At 54.4% G+C, this 25,689-nt stretch overlaps 2 protein-coding genes across 2 annotated transcripts; both read right to left on the reverse strand.

Annotated features, from left to right (window-relative positions):
* Positions 1-11,228: 11,228 nt before the first annotated feature.
* Positions 11,229-15,216, reverse strand: LOC145517349 (uncharacterized). The gene is made up of 3 exons (XM_081519631.1): positions 15,082-15,216; positions 14,370-14,682; positions 11,229-14,117 (listed from the first exon to the last, which is right to left on the reverse strand). Exons 1-3 carry the CDS (start codon positions 15,214-15,216, stop codon positions 13,489-13,491), a joined length of 1,077 nt encoding a protein of 358 aa, XP_081375757.1. The 3' UTR covers positions 11,229-13,488.
* Positions 15,217-21,097: 5,881 nt separating this feature from the next.
* LOC145517197 (uncharacterized) lies at positions 21,098-22,907 on the reverse strand. Its single transcript, XM_081519464.1, has 3 exons — positions 22,723-22,907; positions 22,011-22,323; positions 21,098-21,758 (listed from the first exon to the last, which is right to left on the reverse strand). Exons 1-3 carry the CDS (start codon positions 22,855-22,857, stop codon positions 21,130-21,132), a joined length of 1,077 nt encoding a protein of 358 aa, XP_081375590.1. The 5' UTR covers positions 22,858-22,907; the 3' UTR covers positions 21,098-21,129.
* Positions 22,908-25,689: the final 2,782 nt, after the last annotated feature.

The raw sequence follows: 25,689 nt of genomic DNA on the forward strand, positions 1-25,689 counted from the left end.
TTCTGTTGGGTTCTGTTGCCGGCAGGTGACATCATTTCCTGGGGTTCGTGCTGAGGTCCCTTCCCCAAAACTTCCCAAGGGAATCTCTGGGTTTCTGACTGCTCGACCACCACCCTTAAGCCATGTGCAGGCACAGTGACACCCACCCAGCCCAGCCGACAGCCCTGGGGAGGCCTGGGTGCAGCCAGGGCCTGAGCTCCGAGGGCCCCGCTGCTCTCAGACCAGGCTCCTTCTTCTCATAAGTGGTGTGGCCCTGGACAAGCATATGCCCCTCAGGGTTTCCCCAGTCTCTCCATCTGCAGAGTGGCGGTCATTCTCCCATCTGCTTCCTAGGTCTGTCGGCCTACGAGCAGCTCCATGCCTTTCCACCTGGGGCCGATATCACGTGGAGCGTGTGCGCTGAGACTTCAGAAAGAAAGATTCCTTCCTGGGCTGACACAGCACAGAATGGGGCAGAACGAGGCCTGGATGTGCCGTGGTACCCAGGAAAAGGCACTCCCCCTCCTGACTGTTTTGAGACCCCGCATCCAAGTTGGAGGACCGAAAGGAAGACTCGAAGGTCTCCCTCTCTTATAGAAAAGAGTGGCCAACTTTCTGGTCCTCTGTTTCCATTGAGATTCTGTTCAAGTGTCCCAGCTCGGCTTCTGCGGGTGGCTGAGCTTCTAATGGCTCCCTGCGTTCTTGTCTTTTCCTCTCCAAACCTTCCGTCCTTTTCCCCCTTCTGGGGTGGATGGGCGCTGTCATTGCTTCTACCTTCGAGACAGATTGATGAAAAGTCTGGACCATCGACTCCTTTCCTCTCTTTGGTTCCGTGTCTCTCTCTGGCTGTGTCCCTCTCTTTTCCTTTCTCAATTCAGTCTGTGTCTTCCTCTTTCTCTCTCGTGTGTGGACGGATGGATGCTAGGAATGCACATGTATATGATTAGATGAGGGTTATGTTTTAGGGATAGGTTAGAGGGAGAGAAAGGCTTTAGGTCGGAGTTGGTCATGGGGGAAGGGTCAAGGGTGGTGGTGGTGTTTCTTGGAATCTGAGTGCTGTGCATTCTTCGTCTCTTTCCATATGAACCCCTTCTCAGATACACCACTTGCAAGGAGTCTCTCGTGTTCCGTTTCCTCTCTTTTGCATTTGTGAATGCTTGCTTAGCTTCTCTGTTGTGAAGAGGTTCCATTGGATGGAAACCCATTGGTGTACTTCGTGTACCTCTTTCCCTTACTTGAAGAGACCCATTTCTACCTCCGCCCAGCAAATGGCAAGGAGACTCTGATGTTAAGGAGCCTTTGACCTACGCTTCTTTCTAGCTATCTCATGACATCAGCCTTTAGGGTGAGGTTTTCCCCGATATTGAGGTGGTCTGAGATCAAAACCAATAGCGTTCTTCAGATGTAGCTGTCTGGTTTTCCCATGGACATGTATTGAAGAGGCTTTCTTGTTCCCATTTGGATATTCTCCCCTTCTGTGTCAGAGATGAGTTGAGCATGGATGCTGGGGTCTGTGTCTGGACCCTCAACTTTATTCCATCGATCTGGATCTGTGTGTGTTGTTGTATTCCCAATAGCATACTGTCCGGCTCCTGCTGCTGCTGCTGCGGCTAAGTCACTTCAGTCGTGTCTGACTCTGCGCGACCCCATGGCCTGCAGCCTACCAGGCTCCTCCGTCCAGGGCATTTTCCAGGCAAGAGTACTGGAGTGGGTCGCCATTGCCTTCTCCGATACTCTCCTGAGGATCCTAGTTTGGTCGTCTAATTTCCTTTCACACAACCTTGGATGTCCGTATCGGGGCTTTTTCGTCGGATTGTATTGACAATTTAGGCTCTTTTCTGTTTCCGTACCCCTTTTGCAATTCTTGGTTGGGTGCGAAAATGCATTGGCATTTTGGGAGGAATAGCATCGAAGCTGTGGATTGCCTTGTGGGGCTGGGATATCATTTTCCAAATAGGAATTCTTTCAAGCCCTGAGCACAGCTTCTCTTTCCAGGGATTGGTGTGGGCTTGATCTTCCTTCTTCCATCTCTCGCCGTTTTGTGAGAACAGGTCCTTCCTTCCCTTCTGGGTTAGATGGACCCGTGGGGATCACTTCAGTGAATGGCATTGTCAGTGGGGGTGATAATTCCCTTCTCATTGGAAGACTTTGCTGTGAGTATTAGAAATGCAAGTGATTTCTCTTCCCCTTCCTCCCTGTCCATCTCTCAGAGCCACCGGGAAACAGAGGCCTCACCCAGGGTCACACAGGCCTGAGGAGGTACAACTAGACTGTTGATTCTTCAGGCCCTCAGTGCTGGACATCATCCGGGATACTCTGTGTGTGTCTTCCTCAGTCTGGTGTCCCTTCAGACCTTTCCCTAGTTTTCACAGGCTTGTTGTGTTGGTGTTCTTTGTCTGTTTGGAGACACATCCTTGATAAGCTTTGTGTTTCCACTCATTCGTCTCGCGATGTGTGACCTGTCTTTTGCTTTTGTACTGAGGTCTTTCCCACAGTAGATATCTTTGATTTTGCAAAGTCCACTGTATTCTCCTGGTTTTTTTTGTGGACTGCCTTTTAGTTTTGTGTGTGAAGACTCAAAGCACGTGTCCGGTTTCTGCTCATTGTTCCTCTAGATTTGTGACAAGTTTTCATGGAATGTTTGTCTAGGGATAACTGGAAGTGAACTCGGTGTAAGGTGTCAAGTCTCCATCTTCATTCATGTCATCCCCTGCAGTTTCCAATACCCTGTTCCTGAGTGGTATTGGAGACCTTGAGGGAAGTTTGCTTGCATTGGAGTTTGCGTTTCCACCTTGATTAACTTCACACTGTTCTGCCCTCAGGGACACTGTCAAGGGGGAGTGAGGAGCAGCCTGCACTTCCAGCAGTGACCACACGGTGGGGCGAGTGCTGCTCTCCCCTCTGGGAGCCCCAGGCCACAGGCATCCCAGTGAGGAGCCAGCTCTGTGCTCAGCTGAAAGGAGTTAGTCTCTCAGGAGCCTCTGAGCCCTTCCGTTTGGATCACCCAGGGTGGGCATTTACTGTGACAGAAAAAATTGCCCTGAATTCCATGGACGGAAGAGCCTGGCTGTGTAGAGATCGTGAGTTGCCGTGAATCAGACACAACTGAGGACACAAAAATTCAATAGATTAAAACACTTTTTGGGTGTGGGGGGGAGTGAAAGGGGGTGATGTGGGTTTTTTTGTCTTATAAAATAGCCAAGGGAAATCTAGTTTAAACCTAAATTCACATATATGGGATAGGTATAGCTCTCCGTCACCCTATTAAAAAAACTACTAAACTTTTCTGAAAGTTTATTTTGCAGCTTCCTTGAGCACTTCATTGTGAAGCTTTTTTTTTTTTTTTTCTGTGACTTTGGCCTCATTAAAAAGTACGGTTTGCCTTTACTGGATAATTTTGTTCATTGGTTTCTTAGGGAATCTTGGTAATATTTGAGTTTCCTGGGGAGTATGGTCACATGACCTGGCCCTGGCCAATCGGTGCCTTCCACCTCCTTGGCCACTGTGATTGGCTCCGGACTGGGGCAGTGCCCAATCGGGGCCCAGGGCCGGGCCTCACGTTAGAAGCCAGGGGAAGAGGAGCTCTCGTCCTGCTGGGGTAGGGGAAGGGGTGGGGCCGGGGGAGGTCAGGCTCCATAAGTGGGAGGGGCGTGAGGTCCGCCTGCGGCAGTTGGTGACCTTCCTGCTCCCCTCAGGGCAGAGCCGCCGGCGTGAGAATGAGGGCGCTGCTGAGCCCAGGGACTGGGATGGCCTGTTGCTGCTGTGGTCCCAGAGCTCCACCCGAGACCTGAGGGAAGCCGTCTGCCCGTGAGTCCTCTCCCGCTTGTCTGTCAGCTTGTTTGAAACATGCTGGGTTTTCTGCCCAGCTGGCTAAGGGGAGTCCCTGGAAACGCAAGGGTGTGGGTTTTGGCAGACTTCAGGGAAGACATGCCAGATGAGCCTGGGAGACTCCAGCTTAATCTGGATTCAGGAGATATCTCCTCGGGCCAGCTAGTAATTGTAGGATAAGCCTAATGAGTCTTCACAGGATGAAGAGAGTAACGTGCCAAGGTAGCAATCGATGTCCTCATTCGAGAGGTTGAAGCTGGTGCTCAGAGAAGCGGGGAACTTGGCCAGAACAAGCAGGTGTGCACCCAGACAGAACCCCCAGATCCGGCCATTGGAGCTCAGGGAGGCCACTGGTGTGGCTTGTCCCTGTGGCAGGGGCCGAGGCATGCAGCCCACCCTGATTCCTGCGGGGGCCTGACTTGGGAAGTGCCATCTGGTAGCTTTGAGACTCACCAAACCAAATTGCACTGGAGAGAGGAAGGACACCTTCCTTCATCCACCCCCCACCCCCGCCGGATTCCCACATACCCTGACCCCTTTCTCTGGATTTCGGAGCCATTTCCAGAGTCCCGCTCATATGACCTCATTCGAAGTGCACTGTGGACGAGCTGCCATCTGCAGCTGCTACCACAGCAGCCAAGGGCTTTAGCTCCCGAGTACCTCCCTTCCTTTGGAACTTGGGGGCCCTCTACTCCCCACTTGCACACCACACACCTTTGCTGAGGATTGTGGGGACCCTCACTCAGTTTGCAGCACGTTGTAGCCATCCCTGTCCTCTCAATACCTCCCTTGAAACTCAGCTTGTGAGCTCCTTTGGAGCAGCGTGGCCCACCTGCAACACTGCAACGGAAGAGACACAGCTGACAGTGAAACAGCAGCTTAGATCTGACGGCCGGAAAGCTCTGTCAAAAGGGACCTCCCTCTTCACACCGTAGAGGCTCTAGGAGCCGCCAGGGTTTCGGAACCAGTGCTGGGGCCAAAAGGACTCCACAGCTGTTTTCCTTCCTGGGGAGGGTTCTGGCTCGAGTGGGAATGGCTCAAGTCTCCTAAGGTTCTGAAAGCCCACTGTGTGCAGATTCACGGTACACAGAGAGCAGAAGGTGGAGTCCTGTCCTGGAGGTGGTCACAGCTCACGGATGAGCCAGGCAGGCAGGCAGGCAGGGCATGAGAACACCTGAGCTGCCTTCATGAGTGAATGGTGTGGGGGCAGAGGAAGAGAAGCCGGTCTGCTCCCTCGTGTGGTGCCCAGGGCAGGTTGTCCCCAGAGGAATCCCTTACGACAGTGAGGACTATCACGGCTGTTTCCCAAGGGGTTCTGTCAGTGCGTGTCTTCCCCGGAGCGGTCAGGCCGTCTCTAAAATACACTGGCCATGGGCATTGCCTCTCCTTGGAACTTCCCATCTGTTTCTCTTTTTTATGGAACAGTGAATTTCTAGAGGGGTTCTGGGCCACAAGGATGTTGGGTCATTTTCTAGCCTTCTGTCATGAAGAACGCTTTCCTGGGCGTTGGGGTGGTTTGTTGTTCCAGCTCCCTTTCTTGGCTTCTTTTGGGAGCTGGTGCAACAAGAGGAGCTCAGCCTCTGCCTTCTGGCTGAGATGGCACCCTTCAAACAGCAATGCCTGCCTGGAGATAATGATGGCATTTGCCAAAAGGGCTTCGTTTGGCACATGGTATCTTGAAAGGACGTACAACGTCCTTTCAGCTATCAAAGGCTAGTTCAAAGGACATAAACATGAGAACTCTCCAGTGGAGTCTTACAGTAGGTGGAGCGTCCGAAAAAAACTCCTTCAGTCATTTCACTGAGAGTCATTGATTGGGGACACCAAGAATATAGGAAGGAATGCAGAAGGAAAAGATGAAATTGTGTTCAGGATCGGGCGGAGGGATGAACAGGGCGTGCTTGCCTTGAATCCAGGCTTTGTTGGGGGGTGGGGCATAAAGATGGAACGGGTCTGAAACTACAAAGTGGTGATGGTAACACAGTATCACCAGAGTTACACAACAGTGTTCCCAAATTGCAACAATGATGAAAAAGTTTACTAATCCCAACTTAACCAACAAAAATACAGGAAACCACGCAAAAAAGAAAACATCACCAGAAAGGTGGAAACAAACCAAATGCAAAGCAGTTCGGGGGAAAGGAACTCCATGTCCCCTGGGGGCAGACCGAGTTGACGGCGTCCACGGTGAGCAGACAGGGATGGAGGCTGCAGAGCCGACCGCTCCCCTGGACGTGGTGTTTCCGGCAAGGGCTCTGGGTCTCTGTCCAGAGCGGGGGCTCGTTCTCCCTGCAGGGGTGGGTGAGTCATCGTGGGCGTCTGGGTGTTGCGCGGGAGCCAGGGCAGGCTCTCCCTGCCGAGGCGGTGACTCCTCCTCTGCCTCGGGTTCTCCTGCCAAAGGCCGAGCAGGTAGAGGTGCACGTGGAGGTGGAGGTTCTGGCTGAGGGGGTGGGACATCAGTGCCTGGGGCTGGGGGTCCTGCAGGCACGGAGATCCGATCTGCCCGGTGTGCTGGCCAGTACCCAGCTGGCCTGGTGTCTCTGCGAGGGCAAGTCTCGGTTCTCCATCTGCCCTCGGTGGATCCCTGGGTCCTGCACCTGGAGCCACCACCTCTGTAGGGACAGGTCTGGGAAGTGGAGCCTGGTTCCAGTTGGAGGCCAGTGCTAGAGCTGTGGGAGAAGCATCGTTTGCCCGCAGGCCAGCCTTGGCATGTGCGTATCCCGGGACAGAAAGCTTCCAAGAGATTCCCAAAGAATACCCAGGGTCGGATGTCTTTTGGGACTGAAGTGTGCAAGATGGGGGGCGGGGGGTGTGAGGCCAGCGCTTGCTGCAGGCCCAGCAGCAGCTTTCGGGGACTCGTCCCTGTGTAGCTCAGCACCCCCTCCGCACACACTCCCGTACACCAGCCCCAGCGTCCTCACCTCTGTGCTCTGGCGTGCTGGGCTCCAGGTCCTCCTGCTGCCTCAGAGGCCGGGGTTCTCGGGACTCTGGGTCAGAGCCGGGTGTGCTGAGCTCCGTGGCAGCCTCAGACTGGGCCGCCGGGTGTATCCTGGGCGGTGTCTCGGCAGCAGGCCTTCCCCGCCTCCGCTTCGCCCCCGGTGGGGCTGATGCCTCCGTGGGCACGCTCACCTGGAGCCTGCACTGGGCCTCACGGGCGGGGGGGTGGTGCTCCGACCCCTCCCTCCGGGAGCTGGGTGGGGTGTCCCCGTCCTCGGCCTCATCACGTGGGAAGCTCTGCAACGACAGTGACCGTCAGCCAGCCATGCTGGGAGTTTTCCAAGCTGGGCCTGGCCAGTGGAGCCGCTGCTTCGGCCTGCTCGAACTTCTCTGCCCAGAAGGGTCAGAGACGTGTGTCTGCTCAGATCCCCACCCGGGAGGAAAGAGACCCACCTGAGGGTGTGAGGTCAGCCTGGGCGGCCGGCCCTGCCCGCACTCTCCCCATCCCGCCCAGCATGCTCTCCCCTGGGGTGTGGACACAACTTGTCCGCAGGCTTCTGACCCCACATCCACCTGGGCTTCCTTGAGGGAGACACACCCCGAGAAACCCGCATCCACACACACAGGCAAAGGACCCGGTGTTTCCGGGTGGCATGGGAGAGGTGGCCTGGCCCGGCCTGGGGCTCCCCGTGTTACCTTTCTGTTTCTCCGGGCAAAGGGCCAGAGGCGTCTCGGGGGTGCCCTGAGCCAACGTCGACAGGGTGCCCACGCACACTGCCTGTGAGCTCTCCTGAGGCCCCGGCCTCTGGGCAGGGGCAAACAGCAGAACATCTCGGCAGCAAGTGATCTGGCTGGGGGCTCCTCTCCGCTCTCGAGGCCTGGATACCCGGGTTGCGGGTTCTGTTGGGTTCTGTTGCCGGCAGGTGACATCATTTCCTGGGGTTCGTGCTGAGGTCCCTTCCCCAAAACTTCCCAAGGGAATCTCTGGGTTTCTGACTGCTCGACCACCACCCTTAAGCCATGTGCAGGCACACTGACACCCACCCAGCCCAGCCGACAGCCCTGGGGAGGCCTGGGTGCAGCCAGGGCCTGAGCTCCGAGGGCCCCGCTGCTCTCAGACCAGGCTCCTTCTTCTCATAAGTGGTGTGGCCCTGGACAAGCATATGCCCCTCAGGGTTTCCCCAGTCTCTCCATCTGCAGAGTGGCGGTCATTCTCCCATCTGCTTCCTAGGTCTGTCGGCCTACGAGCAGCTCCATGCCTTTCCACCTGGGGCCGATATCACGTGGAGCGTGTGCGCTGAGACTTCAGAAAGAAAGATTCCTTCCTGGGCTGACACAGCACAGAATGGGGCAGAACGAGGCCTGGATGTGCCGTGGTACCCAGGAAAAGGCACTCCCCCTCCTGACTGTTTTGAGACCCCGCATCCAAGTTGGAGGACCGAAAGGAAGACTCGAAGGTCTCCCTCTCTTATAGAAAAGAGTGGCCAACTTTCTGGTCCTCTGTTTCCATTGAGATTCTGTTCAAGTGTCCCAGCTCGGCTTCTGCGGGTGGCTGAGCTTCTAATGGCTCCCTGCGTTCTTGTCTTTTCCTCTCCAAACCTTCCGTCCTTTTCCCCCTTCTGGGGTGGATGGGCGCTGTCATTGCTTCTACCTTCGAGACAGATTGATGAAAAGTCTGGACCATCGACTCCTTTCCTCTCTTTGGTTCCGTGTCTCTCTCTGGCTGTGTCCCTCTCTTTTCCTTTCTCAATTCAGTCTGTGTCTTCCTCTTTCTCTCTCGTGTGTGGACGGATGGATGCTAGGAATGCACATGTATATGATTAGATGAGGGTTATGTTTTAGGGATAGGTTAGAGGGAGAGAAAGGCTTTAGGTCGGAGTTGGTCATGGGGGAAGGGTCAAGGGTGGTGGTGGTGTTTCTTGGAATCTGAGTGCTGTGCATTCTTCGTCTCTTTCCATATGAACCCCTTCTCAGATACACCACTTGCAAGGAGTCTCTCGTGTTCCGTTTCCTCTCTTTTGCATTTGTGAATGCTTGCTTAGCTTCTCTGTTGTGAAGAGGTTCCATTGGATGGAAACCCATTGGTGTACTTCGTGTACCTCTTTCCCTTACTTGAAGAGACCCATTTCTACCTCCGCCCAGCAAATGGCAAGGAGACTCTGATGTTAAGGAGCCTTTGACCTACGCTTCTTTCTAGCTATCTCATGACATCAGCCTTTAGGGTGAGGTTTTCCCCGATATTGAGGTGGTCTGAGATCAAAACCAATAGCGTTCTTCAGATGTAGCTGTCTGGTTTTCCCATGGACATGTATTGAAGAGGCTTTCTTGTTCCCATTTGGATATTCTCCCCTTCTGTGTCAGAGATGAGTTGAGCATGGATGCTGGGGTCTGTGTCTGGACCCTCAACTTTATTCCATCGATCTGGATCTGTGTGTGTTGTTGTATTCCCAATAGCATACTGTCCGGCTCCTGCTGCTGCTGCTGCGGCTAAGTCACTTCAGTCGTGTCTGACTCTGCGCGACCCCATGGCCTGCAGCCTACCAGGCTCCTCCGTCCAGGGCATTTTCCAGGCAAGAGTACTGGAGTGGGTCGCCATTGCCTTCTCCGATACTCTCCTGAGGATCCTAGTTTGGTCGTCTAATTTCCTTTCACACAACCTTGGATGTCCGTATCGGGGCTTTTTCATCGGATTGTATTGACAATTTACGCTCTTTTCTGTTTCCGTACCCCTTTTGCAATTCTTGGTTGGGTGCGAAAATGCATTGGCATTTTGGGAGGAATAGCATCGAAGCTGTGGATTGCCTTGTGGGGCTGGGATATCATTTTCCAAATAGGAATTCTTTCAAGCCCTGAGCACAGCTTCTCTTTCCAGGGATTGGTGTGGGCTTGATCTTCCTTCTTCCATCTCTCGCCGTTTTGTGAGAACAGGTCCTTCCTTCCCTTCTGGGTTAGATGGACCCGTGGGGATCACTTCAGTGAATGGCATTGTCAGTGGGGGTGATAATTCCCTTCTCATTGGAAGACTTTGCTGTGAGTATTAGAAATGCAAGTGATTTCTCTTCCCCTTCCTCCCTGTCCATCTCTCAGAGCCACCGGGAAACAGAGGCCTCACCCAGGGTCACACAGGCCTGAGGAGGTACAACTAGACTGTTGATTCTTCAGGCCCTCAGTGCTGGACATCATCCGGGATACTCTGTGTGTGTCTTCCTCAGTCTGGTGTCCCTTCAGACCTTTCCCTAGTTTTCACAGGCTTGTTGTGTTGGTGTTCTTTGTCTGTTTGGAGACACATCCTTGATAAGCTTTGTGTTTCCACTCATTCGTCTCGCGATGTGTGACCTGTCTTTTGCTTTTGTACTGAGGTCTTTCCCACAGTAGATATCTTTGATTTTGCAAAGTCCACTGTATTCTCCTGGTTTTTTTTGTGGACTGCCTTTTAGTTTTGTGTGTGAAGACTCAAAGCACGTGTCCGGTTTCTGCTCATTGTTCCTCTAGATTTGTGACAAGTTTTCATGGAATGTTTGTCTAGGGATAACTGGAAGTGAACTCGGTGTAAGGTGTCAAGTCTCCATCTTCATTCATGTCATCCCCTGCAGTTTCCAATACCCTGTTCCTGAGTGGTATTGGAGACCTTGAGGGAAGTTTGCTTGCATTGGAGTTTGCGTTTCCACCTTGATTAACTTCACACTGTTCTGCCCTCAGGGACACTGTCAAGGGGGAGTGAGGAGCAGCCTGCACTTCCAGCAGTGACCACACGGTGGGGCGAGTGCTGCTCTCCCCTCTGGGAGCCCCAGGCCACAGGCATCCCAGTGAGGAGCCAGCTCTGTGCTCAGCTGAAAGGAGTTAGTCTCTCAGGAGCCTCTGAGCCCTTCCGTTTGGATCACCCAGGGTGGGCATTTACTGTGACAGAAAAAATTGCCCTGAATTCCATGGACGGAAGAGCCTGGCTGTGTAGAGATCGTGAGTTGCCGTGAATCAGACACAACTGAGGACACAAAAATTCAATAGATTAAAACACTTTTTGGGTGTGGGGGGGAGTGAAAGGGGGTGATGTGGGTTTTTTTGTCTTATAAAATAGCCAAGGGAAATCTAGTTTAAACCTAAATTCACATATATGGGATAGGTATAGCTCTCCGTCACCCTATTAAAAAAACTACTAAACTTTTCTGAAAGTTTATTTTGCAGCTTCCTTGAGCACTTCATTGTGAAGCTTTTTTTTTTTTTTTCTGTGACTTTGGCCTCATTAAAAAGTACGGTTTGCCTTTACTGGATAATTTTGTTCATTGGTTTCTTAGGGAATCTTGGTAATATTTGAGTTTCCTGGGGAGTATGGTCACATGACCTGGCCCTGGCCAATCGGTGCCTTCCACCTCCTTGGCCACTGTGATTGGCTCCGGACTGGGGCAGTGCCCAATCGGGGCCCAGGGCCGGGCCTCACGTTAGAAGCCAGGGGAAGAGGAGCTCTCGTCCTGCTGGGGTAGGGGAAGGGGTGGGGCCGGGGGAGGTCAGGCTCCATAAGTGGGAGGGGCGTGAGGTCCGCCTGCGGCAGTTGGTGACCTTCCTGCTCCCCTCAGGGCAGAGCCGCCGGCGTGAGAATGAGGGCGCTGCTGAGCCCAGGGACTGGGATGGCCTGTTGCTGCTGTGGTCCCAGAGCTCCACCCGAGACCTGAGGGAAGCCGTCTGCCCGTGAGTCCTCTCCCGCTTGTCTGTCAGCTTGTTTGAAACATGCTGGGTTTTCTGCCCAGCTGGCTAAGGGGAGTCCCTGGAAACGCAAGGGTGTGGGTTTTGGCAGACTTCAGGGAAGACATGCCAGATGAGCCTGGGAGACTCCAGCTTAATCTGGATTCAGGAGATATCTCCTCGGGCCAGCTAGTAATTGTAGGATAAGCCTAATGAGTCTTCACAGGATGAAGAGAGTAACGTGCCAAGGTAGCAATCGATGTCCTCATTCGAGAGGTTGAAGCTGGTGCTCAGAGAAGCGGGGAACTTGGCCAGAACAAGCAGGTGTGCACCCAGACAGAACCCCCAGATCCGGCCATTGGAGCTCAGGGAGGCCACTGGTGTGGCTTGTCCCTGTGGCAGGGGCCGAGGCATGCAGCCCACCCTGATTCCTGCGGGGGCCTGACTTGGGAAGTGCCATCTGGTAGCTTTGAGACTCACCAAACCAAATTGCACTGGAGAGAGGAAGGACACCTTCCTTCATCCACCCCCCACCCCCGCCGGATTCCCACATACCCTGACCCCTTTCTCTGGATTTCGGAGCCATTTCCAGAGTCCCGCTCATATGACCTCATTCGAAGTGCACTGTGGACGAGCTGCCATCTGCAGCTGCTACCACAGCAGCCAAGGGCTTTAGCTCCCGAGTACCTCCCTTCCTTTGGAACTTGGGGGCCCTCTACTCCCCACTTGCACACCACACACCTTTGCTGAGGATTGTGGGGACCCTCACTCAGTTTGCAGCACGTTGTAGCCATCCCTGTCCTCTCAATACCTCCCTTGAAACTCAGCTTGTGAGCTCCTTTGGAGCAGCGTGGCCCACCTGCAACACTGCAACGGAAGAGACACAGCTGACAGTGAAACAGCAGCTTAGATCTGACGGCCGGAAAGCTCTGTCAAAAGGGACCTCCCTCTTCACACCGTAGAGGCTCTAGGAGCCGCCAGGGTTTCGGAACCAGTGCTGGGGCCAAAAGGACTCCACAGCTGTTTTCCTTCCTGGGGAGGGTTCTGGCTCGAGTGGGAATGGCTCAAGTCTCCTAAGGTTCTGAAAGCCCACTGTGTGCAGATTCACGGTACACAGAGAGCAGAAGGTGGAGTCCTGTCCTGGAGGTGGTCACAGCTCACGGATGAGCCAGGCAGGCAGGCAGGCAGGGCATGAGAACACCTGAGCTGCCTTCATGAGTGAATGGTGTGGGGGCAGAGGAAGAGAAGCCGGTCTGCTCCCTCGTGTGGTGCCCAGGGCAGGTTGTCCCCAGAGGAATCCCTTACGACAGTGAGGACTATCACGGCTGTTTCCCAAGGGGTTCTGTCAGTGCGTGTCTTCCCCGGAGCGGTCAGGCCGTCTCTAAAATACACTGGCCATGGGCATTGCCTCTCCTTGGAACTTCCCATCTGTTTCTCTTTTTTATGGAACAGTGAATTTCTAGAGGGGTTCTGGGCCACAAGGATGTTGGGTCATTTTCTAGCCTTCTGTCATGAAGAACGCTTTCCTGGGCGTTGGGGTGGTTTGTTGTTCCAGCTCCCTTTCTTGGCTTCTTTTGGGAGCTGGTGCAACAAGAGGAGCTCAGCCTCTGCCTTCTGGCTGAGATGGCACCCTTCAAACAGCAATGCCTGCCTGGAGATAATGATGGCATTTGCCAAAAGGGCTTCGTTTGGCACATGGTATCTTGAAAGGACGTACAACGTCCTTTCAGCTATCAAAGGCTAGTTCAAAGGACATAAACATGAGAACTCTCCAGTGGAGTCTTACAGTAGGTGGAGCGTCCGAAAAAAACTCCTTCAGTCATTTCACTGAGAGTCATTGATTGGGGACACCAAGAATATAGGAAGGAATGCAGAAGGAAAAGATGAAATTGTGTTCAGGATCGGGCGGAGGGATGAACAGGGCGTGCTTGCCTTGAATCCAGGCTTTGTTGGGGGGTGGGGCATAAAGATGGAACGGGTCTGAAACTACAAAGTGGTGATGGTAACACAGTATCACCAGAGTTACACAACAGTGTTCCCAAATTGCAACAATGATGAAAAAGTTTACTAATCCCAACTTAACCAACAAAAATACAGGAAACCACGCAAAAAAGAAAACATCACCAGAAAGGTGGAAACAAACCAAATGCAAAGCAGTTCGGGGGAAAGGAACTCCATGTCCCCTGGGGGCAGACCGAGTTGACGGCGTCCACGGTGAGCAGACAGGGATGGAGGCTGCAGAGCCGACCGCTCCCCTGGACGTGGTGTTTCCGGCAAGGGCTCTGGGTCTCTGTCCAGAGCGGGGGCTCGTTCTCCCTGCAGGGGTGGGTGAGTCATCGTGGGCGTCTGGGTGTTGCGCGGGAGCCAGGGCAGGCTCTCCCTGCCGAGGCGGTGACTCCTCCTCTGCCTCGGGTTCTCCTGCCAAAGGCCGAGCAGGTAGAGGTGCACGTGGAGGTGGAGGTTCTGGCTGAGGGGGTGGGACATCAGTGCCTGGGGCTGGGGGTCCTGCAGGCACGGAGATCCGATCTGCCCGGTGTGCTGGCCAGTACCCAGCTGGCCTGGTGTCTCTGCGAGGGCAAGTCTCGGTTCTCCATCTGCCCTCGGTGGATCCCTGGGTCCTGCACCTGGAGCCACCACCTCTGTAGGGACAGGTCTGGGAAGTGGAGCCTGGTTCCAGTTGGAGGCCAGTGCTAGAGCTGTGGGAGAAGCATCGTTTGCCCGCAGGCCAGCCTTGGCATGTGCGTATCCCGGGACAGAAAGCTTCCAAGAGATTCCCAAAGAATACCCAGGGTCGGATGTCTTTTGGGACTGAAGTGTGCAAGATGGGGGGCGGGGGGTGTGAGGCCAGCGCTTGCTGCAGGCCCAGCAGCAGCTTTCGGGGACTCGTCCCTGTGTAGCTCAGCACCCCCTCCGCACACACTCCCGTACACCAGCCCCAGCGTCCTCACCTCTGTGCTCTGGCGTGCTGGGCTCCAGGTCCTCCTGCTGCCTCAGAGGCCGGGGTTCTCGGGACTCTGGGTCAGAGCCGGGTGTGCTGAGCTCCGTGGCAGCCTCAGACTGGGCCGCCGGGTGTATCCTGGGCGGTGTCTCGGCAGCAGGCCTTCCCCGCCTCCGCTTCGCCCCCGGTGGGGCTGATGCCTCCGTGGGCACGCTCACCTGGAGCCTGCACTGGGCCTCACGGGCGGGGGGGTGGTGCTCCGACCCCTCCCTCCGGGAGCTGGGTGGGGTGTCCCCGTCCTCGGCCTCATCACGTGGGAAGCTCTGCAACGACAGTGACCGTCAGCCAGCCATGCTGGGAGTTTTCCGAGCTGGGCCTGGCCAGTGGAGCCGCTGCTTCGGCCTGCTCGAACTTCTCTGCCCAGAAGGGTCAGAGACGTGTGTCTGCTCAGATCCCCACCCGGGAGGAAAGAGACCCACCTGAGGGTGTGAGGTCAGCCTGGGCGGCCGGCCCTGCCCGCACTCTCCCCATCCCGCCCAGCATGCTCTCCCCTGGGGTGTGGACACAACTTGTCCGCAGGCTTCTGACCCCACATCCACCTGGGCTTCCTTGAGGGAGACACACCCCGAGAAACCCGCATCCACACACACAGGCAAAGGACCCGGTGTTTCCGGGTGGCATGGGAGAGGTGGCCTGGCCCGGCCTGGGGCTCCCCGTGTTACCTTTCTGTTTCTCCGGGCAAAGGGCCAGAGGCGTCTCGGGGGTGCCCTGAGCCAACGTCGACAGGGTGCCCACGCACACTGCCTGTGAGCTCTCCTGAGGCCCCGGCCTCTGGGCAGGGGCAAACAGCAGAACATCTCGGCAGCAAGTGATCTGGCTGGGGGCTCCTCTCCGCTCTCGAGGCCTGGATACCCGGGTTGCGGGTTCTGTTGGGTTCTGTTGCCGGCAGGTGACATCATTTCCTGGGGTTCGTGCTGAGGTCCCTTCCCCAAAACTTCCCAAGGGAATCTCTGGGTTTCTGACTGCTCGACCACCACCCTTAAGCCATGTGCAGGCACACTGACACCCACCCAGCCCAGCCGACAGCCCTGGGGAGGCCTGGGTGCAGCCAGGGCCTGAGCTCCGAGGGCCCCGCTGCTCTCAGACCAGGCTCCTTCTTCTCATAAGTGGTGTGGCCCTGGACAAGCATATGCCCCTCAGGGTTTCCCCAGTCTCTCCATCTGCAGAGTGGCGGTCATTCTCCCATCTGCTTCCTAGGTCTGTCGGCCTACGAGCAGCTCCATGCCTTTCCACCTGGGGCCGATATCACGTGGAGCGTGTGCGCTGAGACTTCAGAAAGAAAGATTCCTTCCTGGGCTGACACAGCACAGAATGGGGCAGAACGAGGCCTGGATGTGCCGTGGTACCCAGGAAAAGGCACTCCCCCTCCTGACTGTTTTGAGACCCCGCATCCAAGTTGGAGGACCGAAAGGAAGACTCGAAGGTCTCCCTCTCTTATAGAAAAGAGTGGCCAACTTTCTGGTCCTCTGTTTCCATTGAGATTCTGTTCAAGTGTCCCAGCTCGGCTTCTGCGGGTGGCTGAGCTTCTAATGGCTCCCTGCGTTCTTGTCTTTTCCTCTCCAAACCTTCCGTCCTTTTCCCCCTTCTGGGGTGGATGGGCGCTGTCATTGCTTCTACCTTCGAGACAGATTGATGAAAAGTCTGGACCATCGACTCCTTTCCTCTCTTTGGTTCCGTGTCTCTCTCTGGCTGTGTCCCTCTCTTTTCCTTTCTCAATTCAGTCTGTGTCTTCCTCTTTCTCTCTCGTGTGTGGACGGATGGATGCTAGGAATGCACATGTATATGATTAGATGAGGGTTATGTTTTAGGGATAGGTTAGAGGGAGAGAAAGGCTTTAGGTCGGAGTTGGTCATGGGGGAAGGGTCAAGGGTGGTGGTGGTGTTTCTTGGAATCTGAGTGCTGTGCATTCTTCGTCTCTTTCCATATGAACCCCTTCTCAGATACACCACTTGCAAGGAGTCTCTCGTGTTCCGTTTCCTCTCTTTTGCATTTGTGAATGCTTGCTTAGCTTCTCTGTTGTGAAGAGGTTCCATTGGATGGAAACCCATTGGTGTACTTCGTGTACCTCTTTCCCTTACTTGAAGAGACCCATTTCTACCTCCGCCCAGCAAATGGCAAGGAGACTCTGATGTTAAGGAGCCTTTGACCTACGCTTCTTTCTAGCTATCTCATGACATCAGCCTTTAGGGTGAGGTTTTCCCCGATATTGAGGTGGTCTGAGATCAAAACCAATAGCGTTCTTCAGATGTAGCTGTCTGGTTTTCCCATGGACATGTATTGAAGAGGCTTTCTTGTTCCCATTTGGATATTCTCCCCTTCTGTGTCAGAGATGAGTTGAGCATGGATGCTGGGGTCTGTGTCTGGACCCTCAACTTTATTCCATCGATCTGGATCTGTGTGTGTTGTTGTATTCCCAATAGCATACTGTCCGGCTCCTGCTGCTGCTGCTGCGGCTAAGTCACTTCAGTCGTGTCTGACTCTGCGCGACCCCATGGCCTGCAGCCTACCAGGCTCCTCCGTCCAGGGCATTTTCCAGGCAAGAGTACTGGAGTGGGTCGCCATTGCCTTCTCCGATACTCTCCTGAGGATCCTAGTTTGGTCGTCTAATTTCCTTTCACACAACCTTGGATGTCCGTATCGGGGCTTTTTCGTCGGATTGTATTGACAATTTAGGCTCTTTTCTGTTTCCGTACCCCTTTTGCAATTCTTGGTTGGGTGCGAAAATGCATTGGCATTTTGGGAGGAATAGCATCGAAGCTGTGGATTGCCTTGTGGGGCTGGGATATCATTTTCCAAATAGGAATTCTTTCAAGCCCTGAGCACAGCTTCTCTTTCCAGGGATTGGTGTGGGCTTGATCTTCCTTCTTCCATCTCTCGCCGTTTTGTGAGAACAGGTCCTTCCTTCCCTTCTGGGTTAGATGGACCCGTGGGGATCACTTCAGTGAATGGCATTGTCAGTGGGGGTGATAATTCCCTTCTCATTGGAAGACTTTGCTGTGAGTATTAGAAATGCAAGTGATTTCTCTTCCCCTTCCTCCCTGTCCATCTCTCAGAGCCACCGGGAAACAGAGGCCTCACCCAGGGTCACACAGGCCTGAGGAGGTACAACTAGACTGTTGATTCTTCAGGCCCTCAGTGCTGGACATCATCCGGGATACTCTGTGTGTGTCTTCCTCAGTCTGGTGTCCCTTCAGACCTTTCCCTAGTTTTCACAGGCTTGTTGTGTTGGTGTTCTTTGTCTGTTTGGAGACACATCCTTGATAAGCTTTGTGTTTCCACTCATTCGTCTCGCGATGTGTGACCTGTCTTTTGCTTTTGTACTGAGGTCTTTCCCACAGTAGATATCTTTGATTTTGCAAAGTCCACTGTATTCTCCTGGTTTTTTTTGTGGACTGCCTTTTAGTTTTGTGTGTGAAGACTCAAAGCACGTGTCCGGTTTCTGCTCATTGTTCCTCTAGATTTGTGACAAGTTTTCATGGAATGTTTGTCTAGGGATAACTGGAAGTGAACTCGGTGTAAGGTGTCAAGTCTCCATCTTCATTCATGTCATCCCCTGCAGTTTCCAATACCCTGTTCCTGAGTGGTATTGGAGACCTTGAGGGAAGTTTGCTTGCATTGGAGTTTGCGTTTCCACCTTGATTAACTTCACACTGTTCTGCCCTCAGGGACACTGTCAAGGGGGAGTGAGGAGCAGCCTGCACTTCCAGCAGTGACCACACGGTGGGGCGAGTGCTGCTCTCCCCTCTGGGAGCCCCAGGCCACAGGCATCCCAGTGAGGAGCCAGCTCTGTGCTCAGCTGAAAGGAGTTAGTCTCTCAGGAGCCTCTGAGCCCTTCCGTTTGGATCACCCAGGGTGGGCATTTACTGTGACAGAAAAAATTGCCCTGAATTCCATGGACGGAAGAGCCTGGCTGTGTAGAGATCGTGAGTTGCCGTGAATCAGACACAACTGAGGACACAAAAATTCAATAGATTAAAACACTTTTTGGGTGTGGGGGGGAGTGAAAGGGGGTGATGTGGGTTTTTTTGTCTTATAAAATAGCCAAGGGAAATCTAGTTTAAACCTAAATTCACATATATGGGATAGGTATAGCTCTCCGTCACCCTATTAAAAAAACTACTAAACTTTTCTGAAAGTTTATTTTGCAGCTTCCTTGAGCACTTCATTGTGAAGCTTTTTTTTTTTTTTTCTGTGACTTTGGCCTCATTAAAAAGTACGGTTTGCCTTTACTGGATAATTTTGTTCATTGGTTTCTTAGGGAATCTTGGTAATATTTGAGTTTCCTGGGGAGTATGGTCACATGACCTGGCCCTGGCCAATCGGTGCCTTCCACCTCCTTGGCCACTGTGATTGGCTCCGGACTGGGGCAGTGCCCAATCGGGGCCCAGGGCCGGGCCTCACGTTAGAAGCCAGGGGAAGAGGAGCTCTCGTCCTGCTGGGGTAGGGGAAGGGGTGGGGCCGGGGGAGGTCAGGCTCCATAAGTGGGAGGGGCGTGAGGTCCGCCTGCGGCAGTTGGTGACCTTCCTGCTCCCCTCAGGGCAGAGCCGCCGGCGTGAGAATGAGGGCGCTGCTGAGCCCAGGGACTGGGATGGCCTGTTGCTGCTGTGGTCCCAGAGCTCCACCCGAGACCTGAGGGAAGCCGTCTGCCCGTGAGTCCTCTCCCGCTTGTCTGTCAGCTTGTTTGAAACATGCTGGGTTTTCTGCCCAGCTGGCTAAGGGGAGTCCCTGGAAACGCAAGGGTGTGGGTTTTGGCAGACTTCAGGGAAGACATGCCAGATGAGCCTGGGAGACTCCAGCTTAATCTGGATTCAGGAGATATCTCCTCGGGCCAGCTAGTAATTGTAGGATAAGCCTAATGAGTCTTCACAGGATGAAGAGAGTAACGTGCCAAGGTAGCAATCGATGTCCTCATTCGAGAGGTTGAAGCTGGTGCTCAGAGAAGCGGGGAACTTGGCCAGAACAAGCAGGTGTGCACCCAGACAGAACCCCCAGATCCGGCCATTGGAGCTCAGGGAGGCCACTGGTGTGGCTTGTCCCTGTGGCAGGGGCCGAGGCATGCAGCCCACCCTGATTCCTGCGGGGGCCTGACTTGGGAAGTGCCATCTGGTAGCTTTGAGACTCACCAAACCAAATTGCACTGGAGAGAGGAAGGACACCTTCCTTCATCCACCCCCCACCCCCGCCGGATTCCCACATACCCTGACCCCTTTCTCTGGATTTCGGAGCCATTTCCAGAGTCCCGCTCATATGACCTCATTCGAAGTGCACTGTGGACGAGCTGCCATCTGCAGCTGCTACCACAGCAGCCAAGGGCTTTAGCTCCCGAGTACCTCCCTTCCTTTGGAACTTGGGGGCCCTCTACTCCCCACTTGCACACCACACACCTTTGCTGAGGATTGTGGGGACCCTCACTCAGTTTGCAGCACGTTGTAGCCATCCCTGTCCTCTCAATACCTCCCTTGAAACTCAGCTTGTGAGCTCCTTTGGAGCAGCGTGGCCCACCTGCAACACTGCAACGGAAGAGACACAGCTGACAGTGAAACAGCAGCTTAGATCTGACGGCCGGAAAGCTCTGTCAAAAGGGACCTCCCTCTTCACACCGTAGAGGCTCTAGGAGCCGCCAGGGTTTCGGAACCAGTGCTGGGGCCAAAAGGACTCCACAGCTGTTTTCCTTCCTGGGGAGGGTTCTGGCTCGAGTGGGAATGGCTCAAGTCTCCTAAGGTTCTGAAAGCCCACTGTGTGCAGATTCACGGTACACAGAGAGCAGAAGGTGGAGTCCTGTCCTGGAGGTGGTCACAGCTCACGGATGAGCCAGGCAGGCAGGCAGGCAGGGCATGAGAACACCTGAGCTGCCTTCATGAGTGAATGGTGTGGGGGCAGAGGAAGAGAAGCCGGTCTGCTCCCTCGTGTGGTGCCCAGGGCAGGTTGTCCCCAGAGGAATCCCTTACGACAGTGAGGACTATCACGGCTGTTTCCCAAGGGGTTCTGTCAGTGCGTGTCTTCCCCGGAGCGGTCAGGCCGTCTCTAAAATACACTGGCCATGGGCATTGCCTCTCCTTGGAACTTCCCATCTGTTTCTCTTTTTTATGGAACAGTGAATTTCTAGAGGGGTTCTGGGCCACAAGGATGTTGGGTCATTTTCTAGCCTTCTGTCATGAAGAACGCTTTCCTGGGCGTTGGGGTGGTTTGTTGTTCCAGCTCCCTTTCTTGGCTTCTTTTGGGAGCTGGTGCAACAAGAGGAGCTCAGCCTCTGCCTTCTGGCTGAGATGGCACCCTTCAAACAGCAATGCCTGCCTGGAGATAATGATGGCATTTGCCAAAAGGGCTTCGTTTGGCACATGGTATCTTGAAAGGACGTACAACGTCCTTTCGGCTATCAAAGGCTAGTTCAAAGGACATAAACATGAGAACTCTCCAGTGGAGTCTTACAGTAGGTGGAGCGTCCGAAAAAAACTCCTTCAGTCATTTCACTGAGAGTCATTGATTGGGGACACCAAGAATATAGGAAGGAATGCAGAAGGAAAAGATGAAATTGTGTTCAGGATCGGGCGGAGGGATGAACAGGGCGTGCTTGCCTTGAATCCAGGCTTTGTTGGGGGGTGGGGCATAAAGATGGAACGGGTCTGAAACTACAAAGTGGTGATGGTAACACAGTATCACCAGAGTTACACAACAGTGTTCCCAAATTGCAACAATGATGAAAAAGTTTACTAATCCCAACTTAACCAACAAAAATACAGGAAACCACGCAAAAAAGAAAACATCACCAGAAAGGTGGAAACAAACCAAATGCAAAGCAGTTCGGGGGAAAGGAACTCCATGTCCCCTGGGGGCAGACCGAGTTGACGGCGTCCACGGTGAGCAGACAGGGATGGAGGCTGCAGAGCCGACCGCTCCCCTGGACGTGGTGTTTCCGGCAAGGGCTCTGGGTCTCTGTCCAGAGCGGGGGCTCGTTCTCCCTGCAGGGGTGGGTGAGTCATCGTGGGCGTCTGGGTGTTGCGCGGGAGCCAGGGCAGGCTCTCCCTGCCGAGGCGGTGACTCCTCCTCTGCCTCGGGTTCTCCTGCCAAAGGCCGAGCAGGTAGAGGTGCACGTGGAGGTGGAGGTTCTGGCTGAGGGGGTGGGACATCAGTGCCTGGGGCTGGGGGTCCTGCAGGCACGGAGATCCGATCTGCCCGGTGTGCTGGCCAGTACCCAGCTGGCCTGGTGTCTCTGCGAGGGCAAGTCTCGGTTCTCCATCTGCCCTCGGTGGATCCCTGGGTCCTGCACCTGGAGCCACCACCTCTGTAGGGACAGGTCTGGGAAGTGGAGCCTGGTTCCAGTTGGAGGCCAGTGCTAGAGCTGTGGGAGAAGCATCGTTTGCCCGCAGGCCAGCCTTGGCATGTGCGTATCCCGGGACAGAAAGCTTCCAAGAGATTCCCAAAGAATACCCAGGGTCGGATGTCTTTTGGGACTGAAGTGTGCAAGATGGGGGGCGGGGGGTGTGAGGCCAGCGCTTGCTGCAGGCCCAGCAGCAGCTTTCGGGGACTCGTCCCTGTGTAGCTCAGCACCCCCTCCGCACACACTCCCGTACACCAGCCCCAGCGTCCTCACCTCTGTGCTCTGGCGTGCTGGGCTCCAGGTCCTCCTGCTGCCTCAGAGGCCGGGGTTCTCGGGACTCTGGGTCAGAGCCGGGTGTGCTGAGCTCCGTGGCAGCCTCAGACTGGGCCGCCGGGTGTATCCTGGGCGGTGTCTCGGCAGCAGGCCTTCCCCGCCTCCGCTTCGCCCCCGGTGGGGCTGATGCCTCCGTGGGCACGCTCACCTGGAGCCTGCACTGGGCCTCACGGGCGGGGGGGTGGTGCTCCGACCCCTCCCTCCGGGAGCTGGATGGGGTGTCCCCGTCCTCGGCCTCATCACGTGGGAAGCTCTGCAACGACAGTGACCGTCAGCCAGCCATGCTGGGAGTTTTCCGAGCTGGGCCTGGCCAGTGGAGCCGCTGCTTCGGCCTGCTCGAACTTCTCTGCCCAGAAGGGTCAGAGACGTGTGTCTGCTCAGATCCCCACCCGGGAGGAAAGAGACCCACCTGAGGGTGTGAGGTCAGCCTGGGCGGCCGGCCCTGCCCGCACTCTCCCCATCCCGCCCAGCATGCTCTCCCCTGGGGTGTGGACACAACTTGTCCGCAGGCTTCTGACCCCACATCCACCTGGGCTTCCTTGAGGGAGACACACCCCGAGAAACCCGCATCCACACACACAGGCAAAGGACCCGGTGTTTCCGGGTGGCATGGGAGAGGTGGCCTGGCCCGGCCTGGGGCTCCCCGTGTTACCTTTCTGTTTCTCCGGGCAAAGGGCCAGAGGCGTCTCGGGGGTGCCCTGAGCCAACGTCGACAGGGTGCCCACGCACACTGCCTGTGAGCTCTCCTGAGGCCCCGGCCTCTGGGCAGGGGCAAACAGCAGAACATCTCGGCAGCAAGTGATCTGGCTGGGGGCTCCTCTCCGCTCTCGAGGCCTGGATACCTGGGTTGCGGGTTCTGTTGGGTTCTGTTGCCGGCAGGTGACATCATTTCCTGGGGTTCGTGCTGAGGTCCCTTCCCCAAAACTTCCCAAGGGAATCTCTGGGTTTCTGACTGCTCGACCACCACCCTTAAGCCATGTGCAGGCACACTGACACCCACCCAGCCCAGCCGACAGCCCTGGGGAGGCCTGGGTGCAGCCAGGGCCTGAGCTCCGAGGGCCCCGCTGCTCTCAGACCAGGCTCTTTCTTCTCATAAGTGGTGTGGCCCTGGACAAGCATATGCCCCTCAGGGTTTCCCCAGTCTCTCCATCTGCAGAGTGGCGGTCATTCTCCCATCTGCTTCCTAGGTCTGTCGGCCTACGAGCAGCTCCATGCCTTTCCACCTGGGGCCGATATCACGTGGAGCGTGTGCGCTGAGACTTCAGAAAGAAAGATTCCTTCCTGGGCTGACACAGCACAGAATGGGGCAGAACGAGGCCTGGATGTGCCGTGGTACCCAGGAAAAGGCACTCCCCCTCCTGACTGTTTTGAGACCCCGCATCCAAGTTGGAGGACCGAAAGGAAGACTCGAAGGTCTCCCTCTCTTATAGAAAAGAGTGGCCAACTTTCTGGTCCTCTGTTTCCATTGAGATTCTGTTCAAGTGTCCCAGCTCGGCTTCTGCGGGTGGCTGAGCTTCTAATGGCTCCCTGCGTTCTTGTCTTTTCCTCTCCAAACCTTCCGTCCTTTTCCCCCTTCTGGGGTGGATGGGCGCTGTCATTGCTTCTACCTTCGAGACAGATTGATGAAAAGTCTGGACCATCGACTCCTTTCCTCTCTTTGGTTCCGTGTCTCTCTCTGGCTGTGTCCCTCTCTTTTCCTTTCTCAATTCAGTCTGTGTCTTCCTCTTTCTCTCTCGTGTGTGGACGGATGGATGCTAGGAATGCACATGTATATGATTAGATGAGGGTTATGTTTTAGGGATAGGTTAGAGGGAGAGAAAGGCTTTAGGTCGGAGTTGGTCATGGGGGAAGGGTCAAGGGTGGTGGTGGTGTTTCTTGGAATCTGAGTGCTGTGCATTCTTCGTCTCTTTCCATATGAACCCCTTCTCAGATACACCACTTGCAAGGAGTCTCTCGTGTTCCGTTTCCTCTCTTTTGCATTTGTGAATGCTTGCTTAGCTTCTCTGTTGTGAAGAGGTTCCATTGGATGGAAACCCATTGGTGTACTTCGTGTACCTCTTTCCCTTACTTGAAGAGACCCATTTCTACCTCCGCCCAGCAAATGGCAAGGAGACTCTGATGTTAAGGAGCCTTTGACCTACGCTTCTTTCTAGCTATCTCATGACATCAGCCTTTAGGGTGAGGTTTTCCCCGATATTGAGGTGGTCTGAGATCAAAACCAATAGCGTTCTTCAGATGTAGCTGTCTGGTTTTCCCATGGACATGTATTGAAGAGGCTTTCTTGTTCCCATTTGGATATTCTCCCCTTCTGTGTCAGAGATGAGTTGAGCATGGATGCTGGGGTCTGTGTCTGGACCCTCAACTTTATTCCATCGATCTGGATCTGTGTGTGTTGTTGTATTCCCAATAGCATACTGTCCGGCTCCTGCTGCTGCTGCTGCGGCTAAGTCACTTCAGTCGTGTCTGACTCTGTGCGACCCCATGGCCTGCAGCCTACCAGGCTCCTCCGTCCAGGGCATTTTCCAGGCAAGAGTACTGGAGTGGGTCGCCATTGCCTTCTCCGATACTCTCCTGAGGATCCTAGTTTGGTCGTCTAATTTCCTTTCACACAACCTTGGATGTCCGTATCGGGGCTTTTTCGTCGGATTGTATTGACAATTTAGGCTCTTTTCTGTTTCCGTACCCCTTTTGCAATTCTTGGTTGGGTGCGAAAATGCATTGGCATTTTGGGAGGAATAGCATCGAAGCTGTGGATTGCCTTGTGGGGCTGGGATATCATTTTCCAAATAGGAATTCTTTCAAGCCCTGAGCACAGCTTCTCTTTCCAGGGATTGGTGTGGGCTTGATCTTCCTTCTTCCATCTCTCGCCGTTTTGTGAGAACAGGTCCTTCCTTCCCTTCTGGGTTAGATGGACCCGTGGGGATCACTTCAGTGAATGGCATTGTCAGTGGGGGTGATAATTCCCTTCTCATTGGAAGACTTTGCTGTGAGTATTAGAAATGCAAGTGATTTCTCTTCCCCTTCCTCCCTGTCCATCTCTCAGAGCCACCGGGAAACAGAGGCCTCACCCAGGGTCACACAGGCCTGAGGAGGTACAACTAGACTGTTGATTCTTCAGGCCCTCAGTGCTGGACATCATCCGGGATACTCTGTGTGTGTCTTCCTCAGTCTGGTGTCCCTTCAGACCTTTCCCTAGTTTTCACAGGCTTGTTGTGTTGGTGTTCTTTGTCTGTTTGGAGACACATCCTTGATAAGCTTTGTGTTTCCACTCATTCGTCTCGCGATGTGTGACCTGTCTTTTGCTTTTGTACTGAGGTCTTTCCCACAGTAGATATCTTTGATTTTGCAAAGTCCACTGTATTCTCCTGGTTTTTTTTGTGGACTGCCTTTTAGTTTTGTGTGTGAAGACTCAAAGCACGTGTCCGGTTTCGGCTCATTGTTCCTCTAGATTTGTGACAAGTTTTCATGGAATGTTTGTCTAGGGATAACTGGAAGTGAACTCGGTGTAAGGTGTCAAGTCTCCATCTTCATTCATGTCATCCCCTGCAGTTTCCAATACCCTGTTCCTGAGTGGTATTGGAGACCTTGAGGGAAGTTTGCTTGCATTGGAGTTTGCGTT

This window comes from Giraffa tippelskirchi, chromosome 8, assembly GCF_054371585.1.
Source record: "Giraffa tippelskirchi isolate mGirTip1 chromosome 8, T2T-mGirTip1v1.2.pri, whole genome shotgun sequence".
Classification (NCBI taxonomy): Eukaryota; Metazoa; Chordata; class Mammalia; order Artiodactyla; family Giraffidae; genus Giraffa; species Giraffa tippelskirchi.

Coding starts and splice junctions, on each gene's coding strand:
- LOC145517349 (XM_081519631.1), bottom strand. CDS start 15,216: ATGTTCTGCTGTTTGCCCCTGCCCAGAGGCCGGGGCCTCAGGAGAGCT. Junction 14,683..15,081: donor TTGCCCGGAGAAACAGAAAG/GTAACACGGGGA, acceptor CTGTCGTTGCAG/AGCTTCCCACGTGATGAGGC. Junction 14,118..14,369: donor CAGCACGCCAGAGCACAGAG/GTGAGGACGCTG, acceptor CTTCTCCCACAG/CTCTAGCACTGGCCTCCAAC.
- LOC145517197 (XM_081519464.1), bottom strand. CDS start 22,857: ATGTTCTGCTGTTTGCCCCTGCCCAGAGGCCGGGGCCTCAGGAGAGCT. Junction 22,324..22,722: donor TTGCCCGGAGAAACAGAAAG/GTAACACGGGGA, acceptor CTGTCGTTGCAG/AGCTTCCCACGTGATGAGGC. Junction 21,759..22,010: donor CAGCACGCCAGAGCACAGAG/GTGAGGACGCTG, acceptor CTTCTCCCACAG/CTCTAGCACTGGCCTCCAAC.